Source organism: Rhynchophorus ferrugineus, unplaced genomic scaffold (genome assembly GCF_030347505.1).
Source record: "Rhynchophorus ferrugineus isolate W39M unplaced genomic scaffold, kcgeb_rfMv2 rfM6, whole genome shotgun sequence".
Lineage (NCBI taxonomy): Eukaryota > Metazoa > Arthropoda > Insecta > Coleoptera > Curculionidae > Rhynchophorus > Rhynchophorus ferrugineus.
In genome coordinates this window covers 18,172,366-18,186,973 of record NW_027472585.1, presented here as the reverse complement: position 1 = coordinate 18,186,973, position 14,608 = coordinate 18,172,366, and the positions used below count along the sequence as shown (strand labels likewise).

The 14,608-nt window shown below is 37.7% G+C and overlaps 1 protein-coding gene across 1 annotated transcript in view; it reads right to left on the bottom strand.

Moving 5' to 3' along the window:
- LOC143197894 (uncharacterized) overlaps positions 1-14,608 on the bottom strand; it is a 316,954-nt gene that overhangs the window by 23,061 nt on the left and 279,285 nt on the right. Inside the window, exon 80 of the mRNA XM_076406689.1 lies at positions 60-14,423. Coding sequence (XP_076262804.1) covers positions 60-14,423 — 14,364 coding nt within the window. The remainder of the gene's footprint in view (positions 1-59; positions 14,424-14,608) is intronic.

The window sequence follows — 14,608 nt, the reverse complement described above, 5'->3', positions numbered from 1 at the left end:
TAGCTGTTTGATGTTCGATTTATGGAAAGTAAGAATAATATTAAACGTGGTTTGCTCACCTATATCCTGTGTATGTTCAATAGTGTGTAGATCGGTGGTTTCAAGTTCGGTGAGTGGAATAATGCGCGGTTTTAAGGATTTTTTGGGTGTTTTAAGGTCGAATATTTCGACAGTGTCATCGGGTAATATTTCAGAGATGTCCGAGACGGACACCGTGATGGTGGTGACGGGTTTACGGTCTTCCTCTTCTACTGTTTTCAATTCTGTCGTTTCTATGTCGTCTCCTTTCCTTTTGTGTAAGCGTTTCTTGGTAATTTTCGTCTTGGTCTCCGTATGTACCAGTACTTGATCAGGCGTTTGAACCACCTGTTCCGCGTCAAGAATATCCGACACATCCTTCGTTTCCTCAACTGTAACTGTTGTCTCCGGAACCTTGTCCTGTTCATATACTGTCTCCACAGTTGTAACCTCTTGTTTTGGACTCGTCAATTTCTTGATGGTGCGCTTTTTGGTAACTTGTCGCTTAGGGCCTTTAGGTGTTAGTAGCTCGATGACTTCTGTCTCCTCGGGAAGTTCTACGACTAATACTTTGGACATTTTGGGCTTCTCTTCTTTCTCTTCGGCGTCTACGTAATACATTGTTATATCTGTGACTGGTGCTTTTTCATCCTCCTGGGTTGTAGTAATTTCGGTGACTTCATCCTTGTCTTTAACTCGTTTCTTTATAAACTTTTTACTGACTTTTTTCGTAACTTGTTTACCATCAACGACTTCTTGCACAGTTTCCTCCTTAATCGGTATTTCTTTTATAGGAGTCGCCTCCAGAACATCAGTAATATCTTCAGGCACTATCTCCTCAATAATCACCTCAGAAATGGGCTCAGTGTCCTCTTCTTCAGTAGTAAGGATAGTAATTATTTCCTCTTTAGGTTTCAGAAGTTTCTTGTACTTTTTCTTGTGTGTAATAATTTTCTTGGTGGTGTCTTCACTAACCTGTACCTCATTAATGACAGCTTCTTCTGGAAGCTCCACTGTGATGGGTTTGGCTTTGGTAGATTTCGTTTTTTTCGTTGGCAATGGTGTGAATTGATCTTCATTGATTTTCGATTCACCTTCAATATAAACGGAAACAACAGTCTGTGGATTTTTATCTTCTTCCTCTAGTGTCACAATTTCGGTAACCTCAGTATCAGAACCTTTCGGTTTCTTCAGTTTTCGTTTAATAATCTTCTTTATCACTGTTTTGGTTTCAGATTTATCTTCGATTATAATGGGTTCTTGTGGATATTCGGTCATCTCCACTGCTTCTTCGGGAATTGTATAATCTTCGGGAATATCACATGTAGTAACTGTAACGGTTGTAATTGGTACGGCGTCCTGCCATAATACTGTTTCGATGGTTGTCGTCTCCTCTTTAGGACCCTTGAGTCTCTTAATAACTCTGGACTTTTTAACTTTTTTAATCACCTTACCATCTGGTGAAGTTTCCTCAACGTGGGATATTTCCTCAGGCAATTCAAAAGTAACTACAGGAACTTGATATTCGGGACCCTCCAATAACACTTTATGAGTTGGTTTGTCTTTCTTAGGTTTCTTGAAAGGCTTTAACTTGATTTGCTCTGGTTCATCAGGCATCTTAGGTTTTTGCTTAGGTTTGAATTTCTTCTCTTCCTCTTCGGACATTACAGGTTCTTTTGGCACGCCTTTAATCAGTTGCTTTTCCTCGACTTCAGGCTCTGGTTTTTGTTTAGGTTTGCGTTTATATTTAGTGGTTTTCTTCTTAGTTGGTTCCTCCTCTTCGTCTGTGGAGAATTTTTCTGGTTTCTCCAGCTCGTAGTCATGTTCATCGATATCATAAGGTTCAAATTTAATGGATTTATCTTCTTCCTCGGTTGCTTTCCGTTTAACATCTTCAGGTGAAGGCTTTTCCTTTTTAATTTTAGATTTATCCTCTGGCAACGGCTTTTCTCCTTTTCCAGGAATTTTTTTTAACGTTACCTTCTCAGGTTCTTCTACGTTTTCAGGTACTTTTCCTTTACCGATTTTGAGTTCAGTGTCTTTTTCATCTGTAACTATTGGCTTCTTCGATTTCTTTTCATATCCCTGTTTATCATCGGGTTTTTCTTTTAATGGTTTTTCGGGTGCTTCATATTCCTCTACCTTTTCTAGCTCAGGAGCTTCATAATCTATATCCTTAAATTTCTTGAGCTTTCTTCGTTTCAGCACTTTTTCAGCTTCCACGAGATTTCTAGAAAGCTCACCATGGTCTCGTACATAAGGTGGCATTTGAGTTATAGTGGCATGTTGCTCAACCTCATTGTCAGCTGGGAATGGAATATGGCGTATCCTGCTTTTTAATCTGAAAGTCGGAACCTTAGATTCCTTATCTGCCTTCTTTGGCGCTTTTGGTTTCTTGAGCTTAACCTGCGTGAGTTGAGGCAATTCCTCTTTTCCGACCAGTTTCGGTTTGGTTGGTTTGACTTCCACCAATTCCAGTTTTTGTTTCAGTTCTTTAATATTTTCAGGTGTTTTATCCAAGTCGTATTCCTTGATAGTAACAACGTGTTCCGGTAACTTGTCATCCTCTAAGATCGTAGTAATATCGGTTTCTTCAATCTTCGGACCTCGCTTCTTCAGAAGTTTTCTCTTTTTGGTGATTTTCTTTTTCGGCGTGTCCCCGGAGGTACTGATTTCGAAGACTTCTACGTCTTCCGGTAGTTCAATGACGGGATGCATGCTACTCATGTCTTCATTAGGGATAATATCTTCTTCTGTTATAGTGGCGTCGATGAGCGGCTCGGCGTTAGGTTGTTCGATTATTTTCAACGTAGTAACTTCATCCTTGTTTCCCACCCGTTTCTTGATCTTCCTTTTCCGGATGGTTTGTTTGGTACCGTCTGGAAGAATATTTTCGGTAATTTCTTCTGGATACTCAATGAGAACTCTTTGACCGGGAGGAAGATCCACCAACTCGGGAAACTCCGGTAATGGATGAGATAGTATGATTCTAATAACTTCCATTTTAAGGAGTTCGAACACTTCGGGTGTTGTTGGAAGTTCCTCTTGTTGTGCTAACAGTGGAACAAATAAGTATTTTTCTTCTGGTTCCTTCGGCTTTTTTTGTTTCTTTGCTTTCTTTTTCGGTTTTTGTTCTATTTCGTCGGGAACGCCAACTTCCTCCACTGTAACCATTATTTGAGGAACTTTTCCTTCCTCTTCTACAGTGACGATGTGCGTGCTTTCTTCCTTTGAACCCCTCCGTTTTTTTATCACCCTTTTACTAACTACCTTCTTTTTAACAATGCCGTCTTCAATAGTGGTAGATTGTTCAATTTTCTGTGGTTCCTCCTCAACCTTATATTCAATATCTTCTGGTATTTCGATTACTCTAGTCTCTATTACTTCCGGTGTCTTATCTTCTTCTTCAATTAAAGTCACTTCAGTAACTTCGGGTGCTTCTTTCGGTTTCTTTTTCAAAACCGTCTTCTTTGTGACTTTCTTTTTCGGTTTACCTTCTTCAATTATGGTGGTCTCCTGGATATGTAGAGGAACTTCCTCAATTTCGTGGGGTCTTTCCTCTTCTGGTTGTTCGTATGTCACAATGGTTGTTTCAGGTTCTTTACCTTCTTCTAATACTGTTAAGATTTCAGTGGTTTCCTCCACCGGACCTTTCTTCTTCTTTATCACCCTCTTTTTGGTAACTTTGGTTTTGGTTACGCCTTTATCAACTACGATAGCTTCGTGAACTTGTTCCGGTAGCTCCCTGATCTCTTCCTCGTCATCTGGTTTGATTTCTGATGAAACAATGATGGAAGATTGAGGTTCTTTTCCCTCTTGCTGTACGGTGAAAATCTCAGTGGTTTCTTCTTTTTGGCCCTTCTTCTTCTTGATTACACGTTTCTTGGTGATCAAACTTTTTGGTATGCCATGTTCAATAACAGTGGTTTCCTGGACTTCTTCAGGAAGTTCTTCAACTACGGTTTGTTCAGGGGCTGGTTCTTCCTCTGTGACAACCGTTACTCGCGGTTCGGTACCATCTTCTTCTTCAGTCACAATATGAGTTACTTTTTGTTTTCCTCCTTCAGTCTTTTTAATAGTGCGCTTCTTTGTGATCTTTTTCTTAGGGATGCCTTCTTCGATAACAGTGGTTTCCTTTATTTCTTCCGGTAGTTCTTCAACTACAAAGGAATCTTCCGGGATTTCTTCCACCGGCAGATCATCCTCAATAACTGTTATTGTTGTAAGTGGTTCCTTATCTTCCTCTTCGATCGATACAATTTCCGTTGTCTCCTCTTTATCTCCTTTTCGCTTTTTGATAACACGTTTTCTTTTAATTTGCTTCTTAACAATACCATCCTCAACAACGGTGGCTTCTTGAATTAGTTCAGGCAATTCGCGCACTTGATATTCTACATCGGGTGTAGATTCTTCCACAGTAACTGAGACTTCGGGTAGTTGTCCTTCCTCCTCTTGTGTTGTAATTTGTGTAACTTCCTCTCTACCGTCTTTCTTCTTCTTCTTTATAATCCTCTTTTTAATAGTTTTCTTTTTAGGTACCCCATCGATAACCACTACTGTTTCATGGACTTGTTCTGGTAACTCTTTGACTTCATATGAAGGAAGATCTTCTGGAGGTATATGCTCGGGTAATATTTTTACCATTGCTTTTTTTACAAGTTCTATTTGAATCATTTCCTCGACACCTTCAGGTTTGACAGTATCATTGGCTAAAGTCGGGACAAATAAGTAGCCCTCGGGAGTTAAAAATTTGTCTACTGATGTTTTCCTGATTCTCTTCGGTTTTTTCTCTTTATCTGCAGGCTTCTGTGGTAAAGGCAAGGGCTCCTCTTCTACAATAACTGTGGTTAGTGGCTTCTTACCCTCTACCTCTTCAGTGACAATATGTGTCACTTCCTGTCTGTCATCTTTCTTTTTCTTTATAATGCGTTTTTTAATAATTTTTTTCTTAGAGACGCCATCTTCAACCACAGTGGTTTCCTGAACTTGCTCTGGTAGCTCTTCAACAACAAATTCCGGTTCTTCTGTAACAGGCTCTTCTTTAATGGTGACTGTTGTTTCTGGTTTCTTGCCTTCTTGTTCTTCAGTAATAATTTCAGTAGTCTCTTGTTTACCGTCTTTCTTTTTCTTTATGACTCGTTTCTTAATCACCTTCTTTTTAGAAACACCATCTTCAACTACAGAAGTTTCCTGAACTTGTTCTGGTAACTCTTCAACAACATATTCTAGTTCTTCGGGAACAGGTTCTTCTTTAATTATTACTGTTGTTTCTGGCTTTTTGCCCTCTTGCTCTTCGGTAACAATTTCAGTAGTTTCTTGTTTACCGTCCTTCTTTTTCTTTATGACGCGTTTCTTAATCACTTTCTTCTTTGTAACACCATCTTCAACCACAGTTGTCTCTTGAATTTGTTCTGGAAGCTCTTCAACCACATATTCTGGTTCTTCTGGAACAGGTTCTTCTTTAATTGTAACTGTTGTTTCTGGTTTTTTACCTTCTTGTTCTTCGGTAACAATTTCAGTAGTTTCTTGTTTACCGTCTTTCTTTTTCTTTATGACGCGTTTCTTAATCACTTTCTTCTTTGTAACACCATCTTCAACCACAGTTGTCTCTTGAATTTGATCTGGGAGCTCTTCAACCACATATTCTGGTTCTTCGGGAACAGGTTCTTCTTTAATTGTAACTGTTGTTTCTGGTTTTTTACCTTCTTGTTCTTCGGTAACAATTTCAGTAGTTTCTTGTTTACCATCCTTCTTTTTCTTTATGACGCGTTTCTTAACAACTTTCTTCTTTGTAACACCATCTTCAACCACAGTTGTCTCTTGAATTTGTTCTGGAAGCTCTTCAACCACATATTCTGGTTCTTCTGGAACAGGTTCTTCTTTAATTGTAACTGTTGTTTCTGGTTTTTTACCTTCTTGTTCTTCGGTAACAATTTCAGTAGTTTCTTGTTTACCGTCTTTCTTTTTCTTTATGACGCGTTTCTTAATCACTTTCTTCTTTGTAACACCATCTTCAACCACAGTTGTCTCTTGAATTTGTTCTGGGAGCTCTTCAACCACATATTCTGGTTCTTCTGGAACAGGTTCTTCTTTAATTGTAACTGTTGTTTCTGGTTTTTTACCTTCTTGTTCTTCGGTAACAATTTCAGTAGTTTCTTGTTTACCGTCTTTCTTTTTCTTTATGACGCGTTTCTTAATCACTTTCTTCTTTGTAAAACCATCTTCAACCACAGTTGTCTCTTGAATTTGTTCTGGGAGCTCTTCAACCACATATTCTGGTTCTTCGGGAACAGGTTCTTCCTTAATTGTTACTGTTGTTTCTGGCTTTTTGCCTTCTTGCTCTTCGGTTACAATTTCAGTAGTTTCTTGTTTACCGTCCTTCTTTTTCTTTATGACGCGTTTCTTAATCACTTTCTTCTTTGTAACACCATCTTCAACCACAGTTGTCTCTTGAATTTGTTCTGGAAGCTCTTCAACCACATATTCTGGTTCTTCGGGAACAGGTTCTTCTTTAATTGTAACTGTTGTTTCTGGTTTTTTACCTTCTTGTTCTTCGGTAACAATTTCAGTAGTTTCTTGTTTGCCGTCTTTCTTTTTCTTTATGACGCGTTTCTTAATCACTTTCTTCTTTGTAACACCATCTTCAACCACAGTTGTCTCTTGAATTTGTTCTGGGAGCTCTTCAACCACATATTCTGGTTCTTCGGGAACAGGTTCTTCTTTAATTGTAACCGTTGTTTCTGGTTTTTTACCTTCTTGTTCTTCGGTAACAATTTCAGTAGTTTCTTGTTTGCCGTCTTTCTTTTTCTTTATGACGCGTTTCTTAATCACTTTCTTCTTTGTAACACCATCTTCAACCACAGTTGTCTCTTGAATTTGTTCTGGGAGCTCTTCAACCACATATTCTGGTTCTTCTGGAACAGGTTCTTCTTTAATTGTAACTGTTGTTTCTGGTTTTTTACCTTCTTGTTCTTCGGTAACAATTTCAGTAGTTTCTTGTTTACCATCCTTCTTTTTCTTTATGACGCGTTTCTTAACAACTTTCTTCTTTGTAACACCATCTTCAACCACAGTTGTCTCTTGAATTTGTTCTGGGAGCTCTTCAACCACATATTCTGGTTCTTCGGGAACAGGTTCTTCTTTAATTGTAACTGTTGTTTCTGGTTTTTTACCTTCTTGTTCTTCGGTAACAATTTCAGTAGTTTCTTGTTTACCATTCTTCTTTTTCTTTATGACGCGTTTCTTAACAACTTTCTTCTTTGTAACACCATCTTCAACCACAGTTGTCTCTTGAATTTGTTCTGGGAGCTCTTCAACTACATATTCTGGTTCTTCGGGAACAGGTTCTTCTTTAATTGTAACCGTTGTTTCTGGTTTTTTACCTTCTTGTTCTTCGGTAACAATTTCAGTAGTTTCTTGTTTACCGTCCTTCTTTTTCTTTATGACGCGTTTCTTAATCACTTTCTTCCTTGTAACACCATCTTCAACCACAGCTGTCTCTTGAATTTGTTCTGGGAGCTCTTCAACTACATATTCTGGTTCTTCGGGAACAGGTTCTTCTTTAATTGTAACTGTTGTTTCTGGTTTTTTACCTTCTTGTTCTTCGGTAACAATTTCAGTAGTTTCTTGTTTACCGTCTTTCTTTTTCTTTATGACGCGTTTCTTAATCACTTTCTTCTTTGTAAAACCATCTTCAACCACAGTTGTCTCTTGAATTTGTTCTGGGAGCTCTTCAACCACATATTCTGGTTCTTCGGGAACAGGTTCTTCCTTAATTGTTACTGTTGTTTCTGGCTTTTTGCCTTCTTGCTCTTCGGTTACAATTTCAGTAGTTTCTTGTTTACCGTCCTTCTTTTTCTTTATGACGCGTTTCTTAATCACTTTCTTCTTTGTAACACCATCTTCAACCACAGTTGTCTCTTGAATTTGTTCTGGAAGCTCTTCAACCACATATTCTGTTTCTTCGGGAACAGGTTCTTCTTTAATTGTAACTGCTGTTTCTGGTTTTTTACCTTCTTGTTCTTCGGTAACAATTTCAGTAGTTTCTTGTTTGCCGTCTTTCTTTTTCTTTATGACGCGTTTCTTAATCACTTTCTTCTTTGTAACACCATCTTCAACCACAGTTGTCTCTTGAATTTGTTCTGGGAGCTCTTCAACCACATATTCTGGTTCTTCTGGAACAGGTTCTTCTTTAATTGTAACTGTTGTTTCTGGTTTTTTACCTTCTTGTTCTTCGGTAACAATTTCAGTAGTTTCTTGTTTGCCGTCTTTCTTTTTCTTTATGACGCGTTTCTTAATCACTTTCTTCTTTGTAACACCATCTTCAACCACAGTTGTCTCTTGAATTTGTTCTGGGAGCTCTTCAACCACATATTCTGGTTCTTCTGGAACAGGTTCTTCTTTAATTGTAACTGTTGTTTCTGGTTTTTTACCTTCTTGTTCTTCGGTAACAATTTCAGTAGTTTCTTGTTTACCATCCTTCTTTTTCTTTATGACGCGTTTCTTAACAACTTTCTTCTTTGTAACACCATCTTCAACCACAGTTGTCTCTTGAATTTGTTCTGGGAGCTCTTCAACCACATATTCTGGTTCTTCGGGAACAGGTTCTTCTTTAATTGTAACTGTTGTTTCTGGTTTTTTACCTTCTTGTTCTTCGGTAACAATTTCAGTAGTTTCTTGTTTACCATTCTTCTTTTTCTTTATGACGCGTTTCTTAACAACTTTCTTCTTTGTAACACCATCTTCAACCACAGTTGTCTCTTGAATTTGTTCTGGGAGCTCTTCAACTACATATTCTGGTTCTTCGGGAACAGGTTCTTCTTTAATTGTAACCGTTGTTTCTGGTTTTTTACCTTCTTGTTCTTCGGTAACAATTTCAGTAGTTTCTTGTTTACCGTCCTTCTTTTTCTTTATGACGCGTTTCTTAATCACTTTCTTCCTTGTAACACCATCTTCAACCACAGCTGTCTCTTGAATTTGTTCTGGGAGCTCTTCAACTACATATTCTGGTTCTTCGGGAACAGGTTCTTCTTTAATTGTAACTGTTGTTTCTGGTTTTTTACCTTCTTGTTCTTCGGTAACAATTTCAGTAGTTTCTTGTTTACCATCCTTCTTTTTCTTTATGACGCGTTTCTTAATCACTTTCTTCTTTGTAACACCATCTTCAACCACAGTTGTCTCTTGAATTTGTTCTGGGAGCTCTTCAACTACATGTTCTGGTTCTTCGGGAACAGGTTCTTCTTTAATTGTAACTGTTGTTTCTGGTTTTTTGCCTTCTTGTTCTTCGGTAACAATTTCAGTAGTTTCTTGTTTACCGTCCTTCTTTTTCTTTATGACGCGTTTCTTAATCACTTTCTTCTTTGTAACACCATCTTCAACCACAGTTGTCTCTTGAATTTGTTCTGGGAGCTCTTCAACCACATATTCTGGTTCTTCGGGAACAGGTTCTTCTTTAATTGTAACTGTTGTTTCTGGTTTTTTGCCTTCTTGCTCTTCGGTTACAATTTCAGTAGTTTCTTGTTTACCGTCCTTCTTTTTCTTTATGACGCGTTTCTTAATCACTTTCTTCTTTGTAACACCATCTTCAACCACAGTTGTCTCTTGAATTTGTTCTGGGAGCTCTTCAACCACATATTCTGGTTCTTCGGGAACAGGTTCTTCTTTAATTGTAACTGTTGTTTCTGGTTTTTTGCCTTCTTGTTCTTCGGTAACAATTTCAGTAGTTTCTTGTTTGCCGTCCTTCTTTTTCTTTATGACGCGTTTCTTAATCACTTTCTTCTTTGTAACACCATCTTCAACCACAGTTGTCTCTTGAATTTGTTCTGGGAGCTCTTCAACCACATATTCTGGTTCTTCGGGAACAGGTTCTTCCTTAATTGTTACTGTTGTTTCTGGCTTTTTGCCTTCTTGCTCTTCGGTTACAATTTCGGTAGTTTCTTGTTTACCGTCTTTCTTTTTCTTTATAATACGTTTCTTAATAACTTTTCTCTTGAGCACACCATCTTCAACCACAGTTGTCTCTTGAATTTGTTCTGGGAGCTCTTCAACCACAAATTCTGGTTCTTCGGGAACAGGTTCTTCTTTAATTGTAAGTGTTGTTTCTGGCTTTTTGCCTTCTTGCTCTTGCGTAACAATTTCAGTAATTTCTTGTTTACCATCTGTCTTTTTCTTGATAACACGTTTCTTGATAATTTTCTTCTTCGGTACACCGTCTTCAATTACTGTTGTTTCTTGGTTTTGTTCAGGAAGCTCTACTGTATATGAGGGTAAATCTTCTGAAGGTACATGTTCTGGAATTATTTTTGCCATGGCTCTTTTTACTAATTCGATTTGTATCATTTCCTCAACCCCATCTGGTTTTTCTAATTCTTCAGCTAGACTCGGAACAAATAGATAGCCTTCAGGTGTTACGTACTTCTCTTCAGAAGGTTTTTTGGATTTTTTCGTCTTTTTTGGTTTAGATACTTCTTGTGCTAATTTGTCAGGAAAATGTTCTTCCTCAATTGTTACAGATGTTTCAGGTTCTTTGCCATCAATTTGTTCCGTTACAATATGCGTTATCTCTTGTTTGTCATCTTTTTGTTTCTTAATGATACGTCTCTTAATAACCTTCTTTCTAGGAATGCCTTTTTCAATAACAGTAATTTCCTGTACTTGCTCTGGCAGTTCTTCCACTTTATATTCAGGTTCTTCAGATAATAATTCTTCTTTTACGACGACCGTCGTTTCTGGTTCTTTGCCCTCTTCTTTTTCAGTTACTATCTCTGTTACTTCCTGTTTACCGCCTTTATTCTTTTTTATTACCCTTTTTCTTATAGTCTTCTTCTTGGTGATTCCCTTATCGACTATACTAGTTTCGTAAACTTGTTCAGGCAGTTCTTCTACTATGTACTCAGATTCCTGAGGTGTTTCTTCTTCTTCTTTTACGGTAACTGTAATTTCTGGCACCTTGCCTTCTTGTTCTTCTGTAATAATTTCAGTAGTTTCTTGTATTCCGTCTTTCTTTTTCCTAATAACTCGTTTTTTAATAACTTTCTTTTTAGTAATACCATCTTCAACGACAGTTGTCTCTTGAACTTTTTCTGGTAATTCTTCAACAATATATTCCGGTTCTTGAGAAATAACGTCTTCCTTAATAGTTACCGTTGTTTGAGGCCTTTTACCTTCTTGTTCCTCAGTTACTATTTCGGTTGTTTCTTGTTTTCCATCTTTCTTTTTCTTTATGATCCTTTTCTTAATCACCTTCTTTTTGGAAATGCCATCCTCAACTACAGTTGTTTCATGAACTTGTTCGGGCAACTCCTCAATTACAAATTCAGGTTCTTCTGGAACAGGTTCTTCTTTCATAATTACCGTTGTCTCAGGTTTTTTGCCTTCTTCTTCTGTGACAATTTCAGTGGTTTCCTGTTTTCCATCTTTCTTTTTCTTTATGACTCGTTTCTTAATTACTTTCTTTGTAGAAACGCCATCTTCAACTACAGTGGTTTCTTGAGCTTGTTCAGGTAGTTCTTCGACTATAAATTCAGGTTCTTTTGGTATCGATTCTTCCTTAATCGTGACTGTTGTTTCAGGCTTTTTCCCTTCTTCCACTTCTGTAACAATTTCAGTGGTTTCTTGTTTCCCATCTTTCTTTTTCTTTATGACTCGTTTCTTAACAACCTTCTTTTTAGAAACACCATCTTTAACCACAGTAGTTTCTTGAACTTCTTCCGGTAGTTCTTCAACTATAAATTCAGGTTCTTCTGATACTGATTCTTCCTTAATCGTAATTGTTGTTTCAGGCTTTTTGCCGTCTTCCTCTTCTGTTACAATTTCAGTGGTTTCTTGCTTTCCATCTTTCTTTTTCTTTATAACTCGTTTCTTAATCACCTTCTTTTTGGAAACGCCATCTTCAACTACAGTAGTTTCATATACTTGTTCCGGCAATTCTTCTACAATATATTTGGGTTCTTCTGCAACGGGTTCTTCTTTAATAGTCACAGTTGTCTCAGGCTTTTTACCTTCTTCTTCTTCAGTGACGATTTCAGTGGTTTCTTGTTTTCCATCTTTCTTTTTCTTAATAACTCGTTTTTTGATAATTTTCTTTTTAGGAACACCCTCTTCAATAATCGTTGTTTCATGAATTTGCTCCGGCAATTCTTCCACAATATATTCTGGTTCTTCTGGTATTTCTTCCTCCATTGTAACAACTGTGATTTCGGGCTGCCTACCCTCTTGTTCTTCAGTAACGATTTCTGTTGTTTCCTGTTTGCCATTTTTCTTCTTTTTAATTACACGTTTTCTGATCGTTTTCTTCTTTATAACACCTTCATCAACTACAGTAGTTTCGTGGACTTGTTCAGGTAATTCTTCTACTATGTATGCGGGTTCGTGCGGCATTTCTTCTTCTTGTTTTACTGTAACAGTCATCTCCGGTTGTTTGCCTTCTTGTTCTTCCGTTACAATTTCAGTTGTTTCTTGTTTGCCGTCTTTCTTTTTCTTAATAATCCTCTTTTTAATAACCTTCTTTTTAGGAATACCCTCTTCGATGACAGTAGTTTCATGAATTTGTTCGGGCAGCTCTTCCACGACATATTCAGGTTGTTCAGGAATATCTTCCTCCTTTACAACAACTGTTGTTTCCGGTTTCTTTCCCTCCTGCTCTTCAGTAACAATTTCGGTTGTCTCCTGTTTGCCATCTTTTTTCTTTTTAATAACTCGTTTTTTAATTATTTTTTTCTTGGTAACGCCTTCATCAATCACTATTGTTTCCTGAATCTGTTCAGGTAGTTCCTCTACAGTATATTCAGGTTCCTCTGGAGTTGCTTCTTCCTCCTTTATCGTAACAGTAGTTTCCGGCTGTTTACCTTCTTGTTCCTCTGTTACAATTTCTGTGGTTTCTTGTTTACCATCCTTCTTTTTCTTAATAACACGTTTTTTAATAATCTTCTTTTTAGGAATTCCTTGTTCGATAACAGTAGTCTCTTGGATTTGTTCTGGCAATTCTTCGACGATATATTCTGGTTGTTCAGGTATGTCTTCTTCTTTTACAATAACTGTTGATTTTGGTTTCTCGCCTTCCTGCTCTTCGGTCACAATTTCTGTAGTTTCTTGTTTACCATCTTTCTTCTTTTTAATAACCCGTTTTCGTAATATTTTCTTTTTTGCTATACCTTCGTCGATCACTGTGATTTCGTGAACTTGTTCAGGTAATTCTTCTACAATATATTCATGATCTGATGGCGTTCCTTCTTCTTCTTTAACGGTAACACTAGTCTCTGGTTTTTTGCCTTCTACTTCTTCTGTTACAATTTCTGTTGTTTCCTGTTTGTCGTCCTTCTTCTTTTTTATAATTCGTTTCTTAATAGTTTTCTTTTTAGCAACTCCTTGCTCAACAACTGTAGTTTCATGAACTTGTTCTGGCAATTCCTCCACAATATACTCAGGTTCCTCGGGTACTTCTTCTTCCTTTACGATGACAGTTGTTTCAGGCATTTTACCTTCTTCTTCTTCAGTTACTATTTCAGTGGTTTCCTGTTTACCATCCTTTTTCTTTTTAATTACTCTCTTTCTGATTGTCTTCTTTTTGGTAACTCCTTCATCAACAACAGTCATTTCATGAATTTGTTCGGGCAATTCCTCAACTATGTATTCAGGCTCTATTCCTTCTTTTACTGTGACGGTGGTCTGAGGTTCTTTACCTTCTTCTTCCTCAGTCACGATCTCGGTAGTTTCTTGTTTTCCGTCTTTCTGTTTCCTAATTAACCGTTTCTTAACAATTTTCTTTTTGGTAACGCCTTCATCAACAACAGTTGTTTCAAGTATCTGCTCTGGAAGTTCTTCAACAATGTATTGTGGTTCATTGGGAGCTTCCTCTTCATTCACAGTTACTGTGGTTTCGGGCTCTTTACCTTCCAGTTCTTCAGTTACTATTTCGGTAGTTTCCTGTTTACCGTCTTTCTTCTTCTTTTTAATAACACGTTTCTTAATCACCTTTTTCTTAGGGGATCCCTCTTCAAAGACAACAGTCTCGTGAACCTGTTCCGGCAGTTCCTCAACAGTATACTCGGGTTCCTCAACCAGATATTCCGTTTTGCTATGCACCGAGTCCGTGTCGGTGATCTCCTCGATCATAGGACCCAATTTCTCCGTTACTTCCGGTGTAGTTTCAGAGATAACCTCCTCAATTACCATATCACCCTCACCCTTTTTGGGGTGCTTCTTTTTGACGATGGTGCGTTTGGTAACGACCTGGGCCGTTTCCTCGGTATCCGGCACCGATTTAAATCTGGTTATATATTCAAGTGTTTCTTCGGCATCAGACGATTTTCTGACCTTTGGTGTGTAATCGTCTGCCGTTTCAGTGGTTGGTGGTATTTGAGTGACAATGGCGTGTGTTTTTTGTGATGTTGTGTCGTCCAATGGTCCTGTAATTTAAGGTAATTATAGCGACCATTCTGTCATTTGAGTGATACGATGGAATGAGAACGGTGTTAATTTGTAAGTGTATTTTGTATACGTGTGACATGTACCTTTTTCTATATATTTTTTGTGTCAAGCTACTCAAACCATTTCTTACCCGATCAACTGTTTGAATCGAAAGAATATTTTC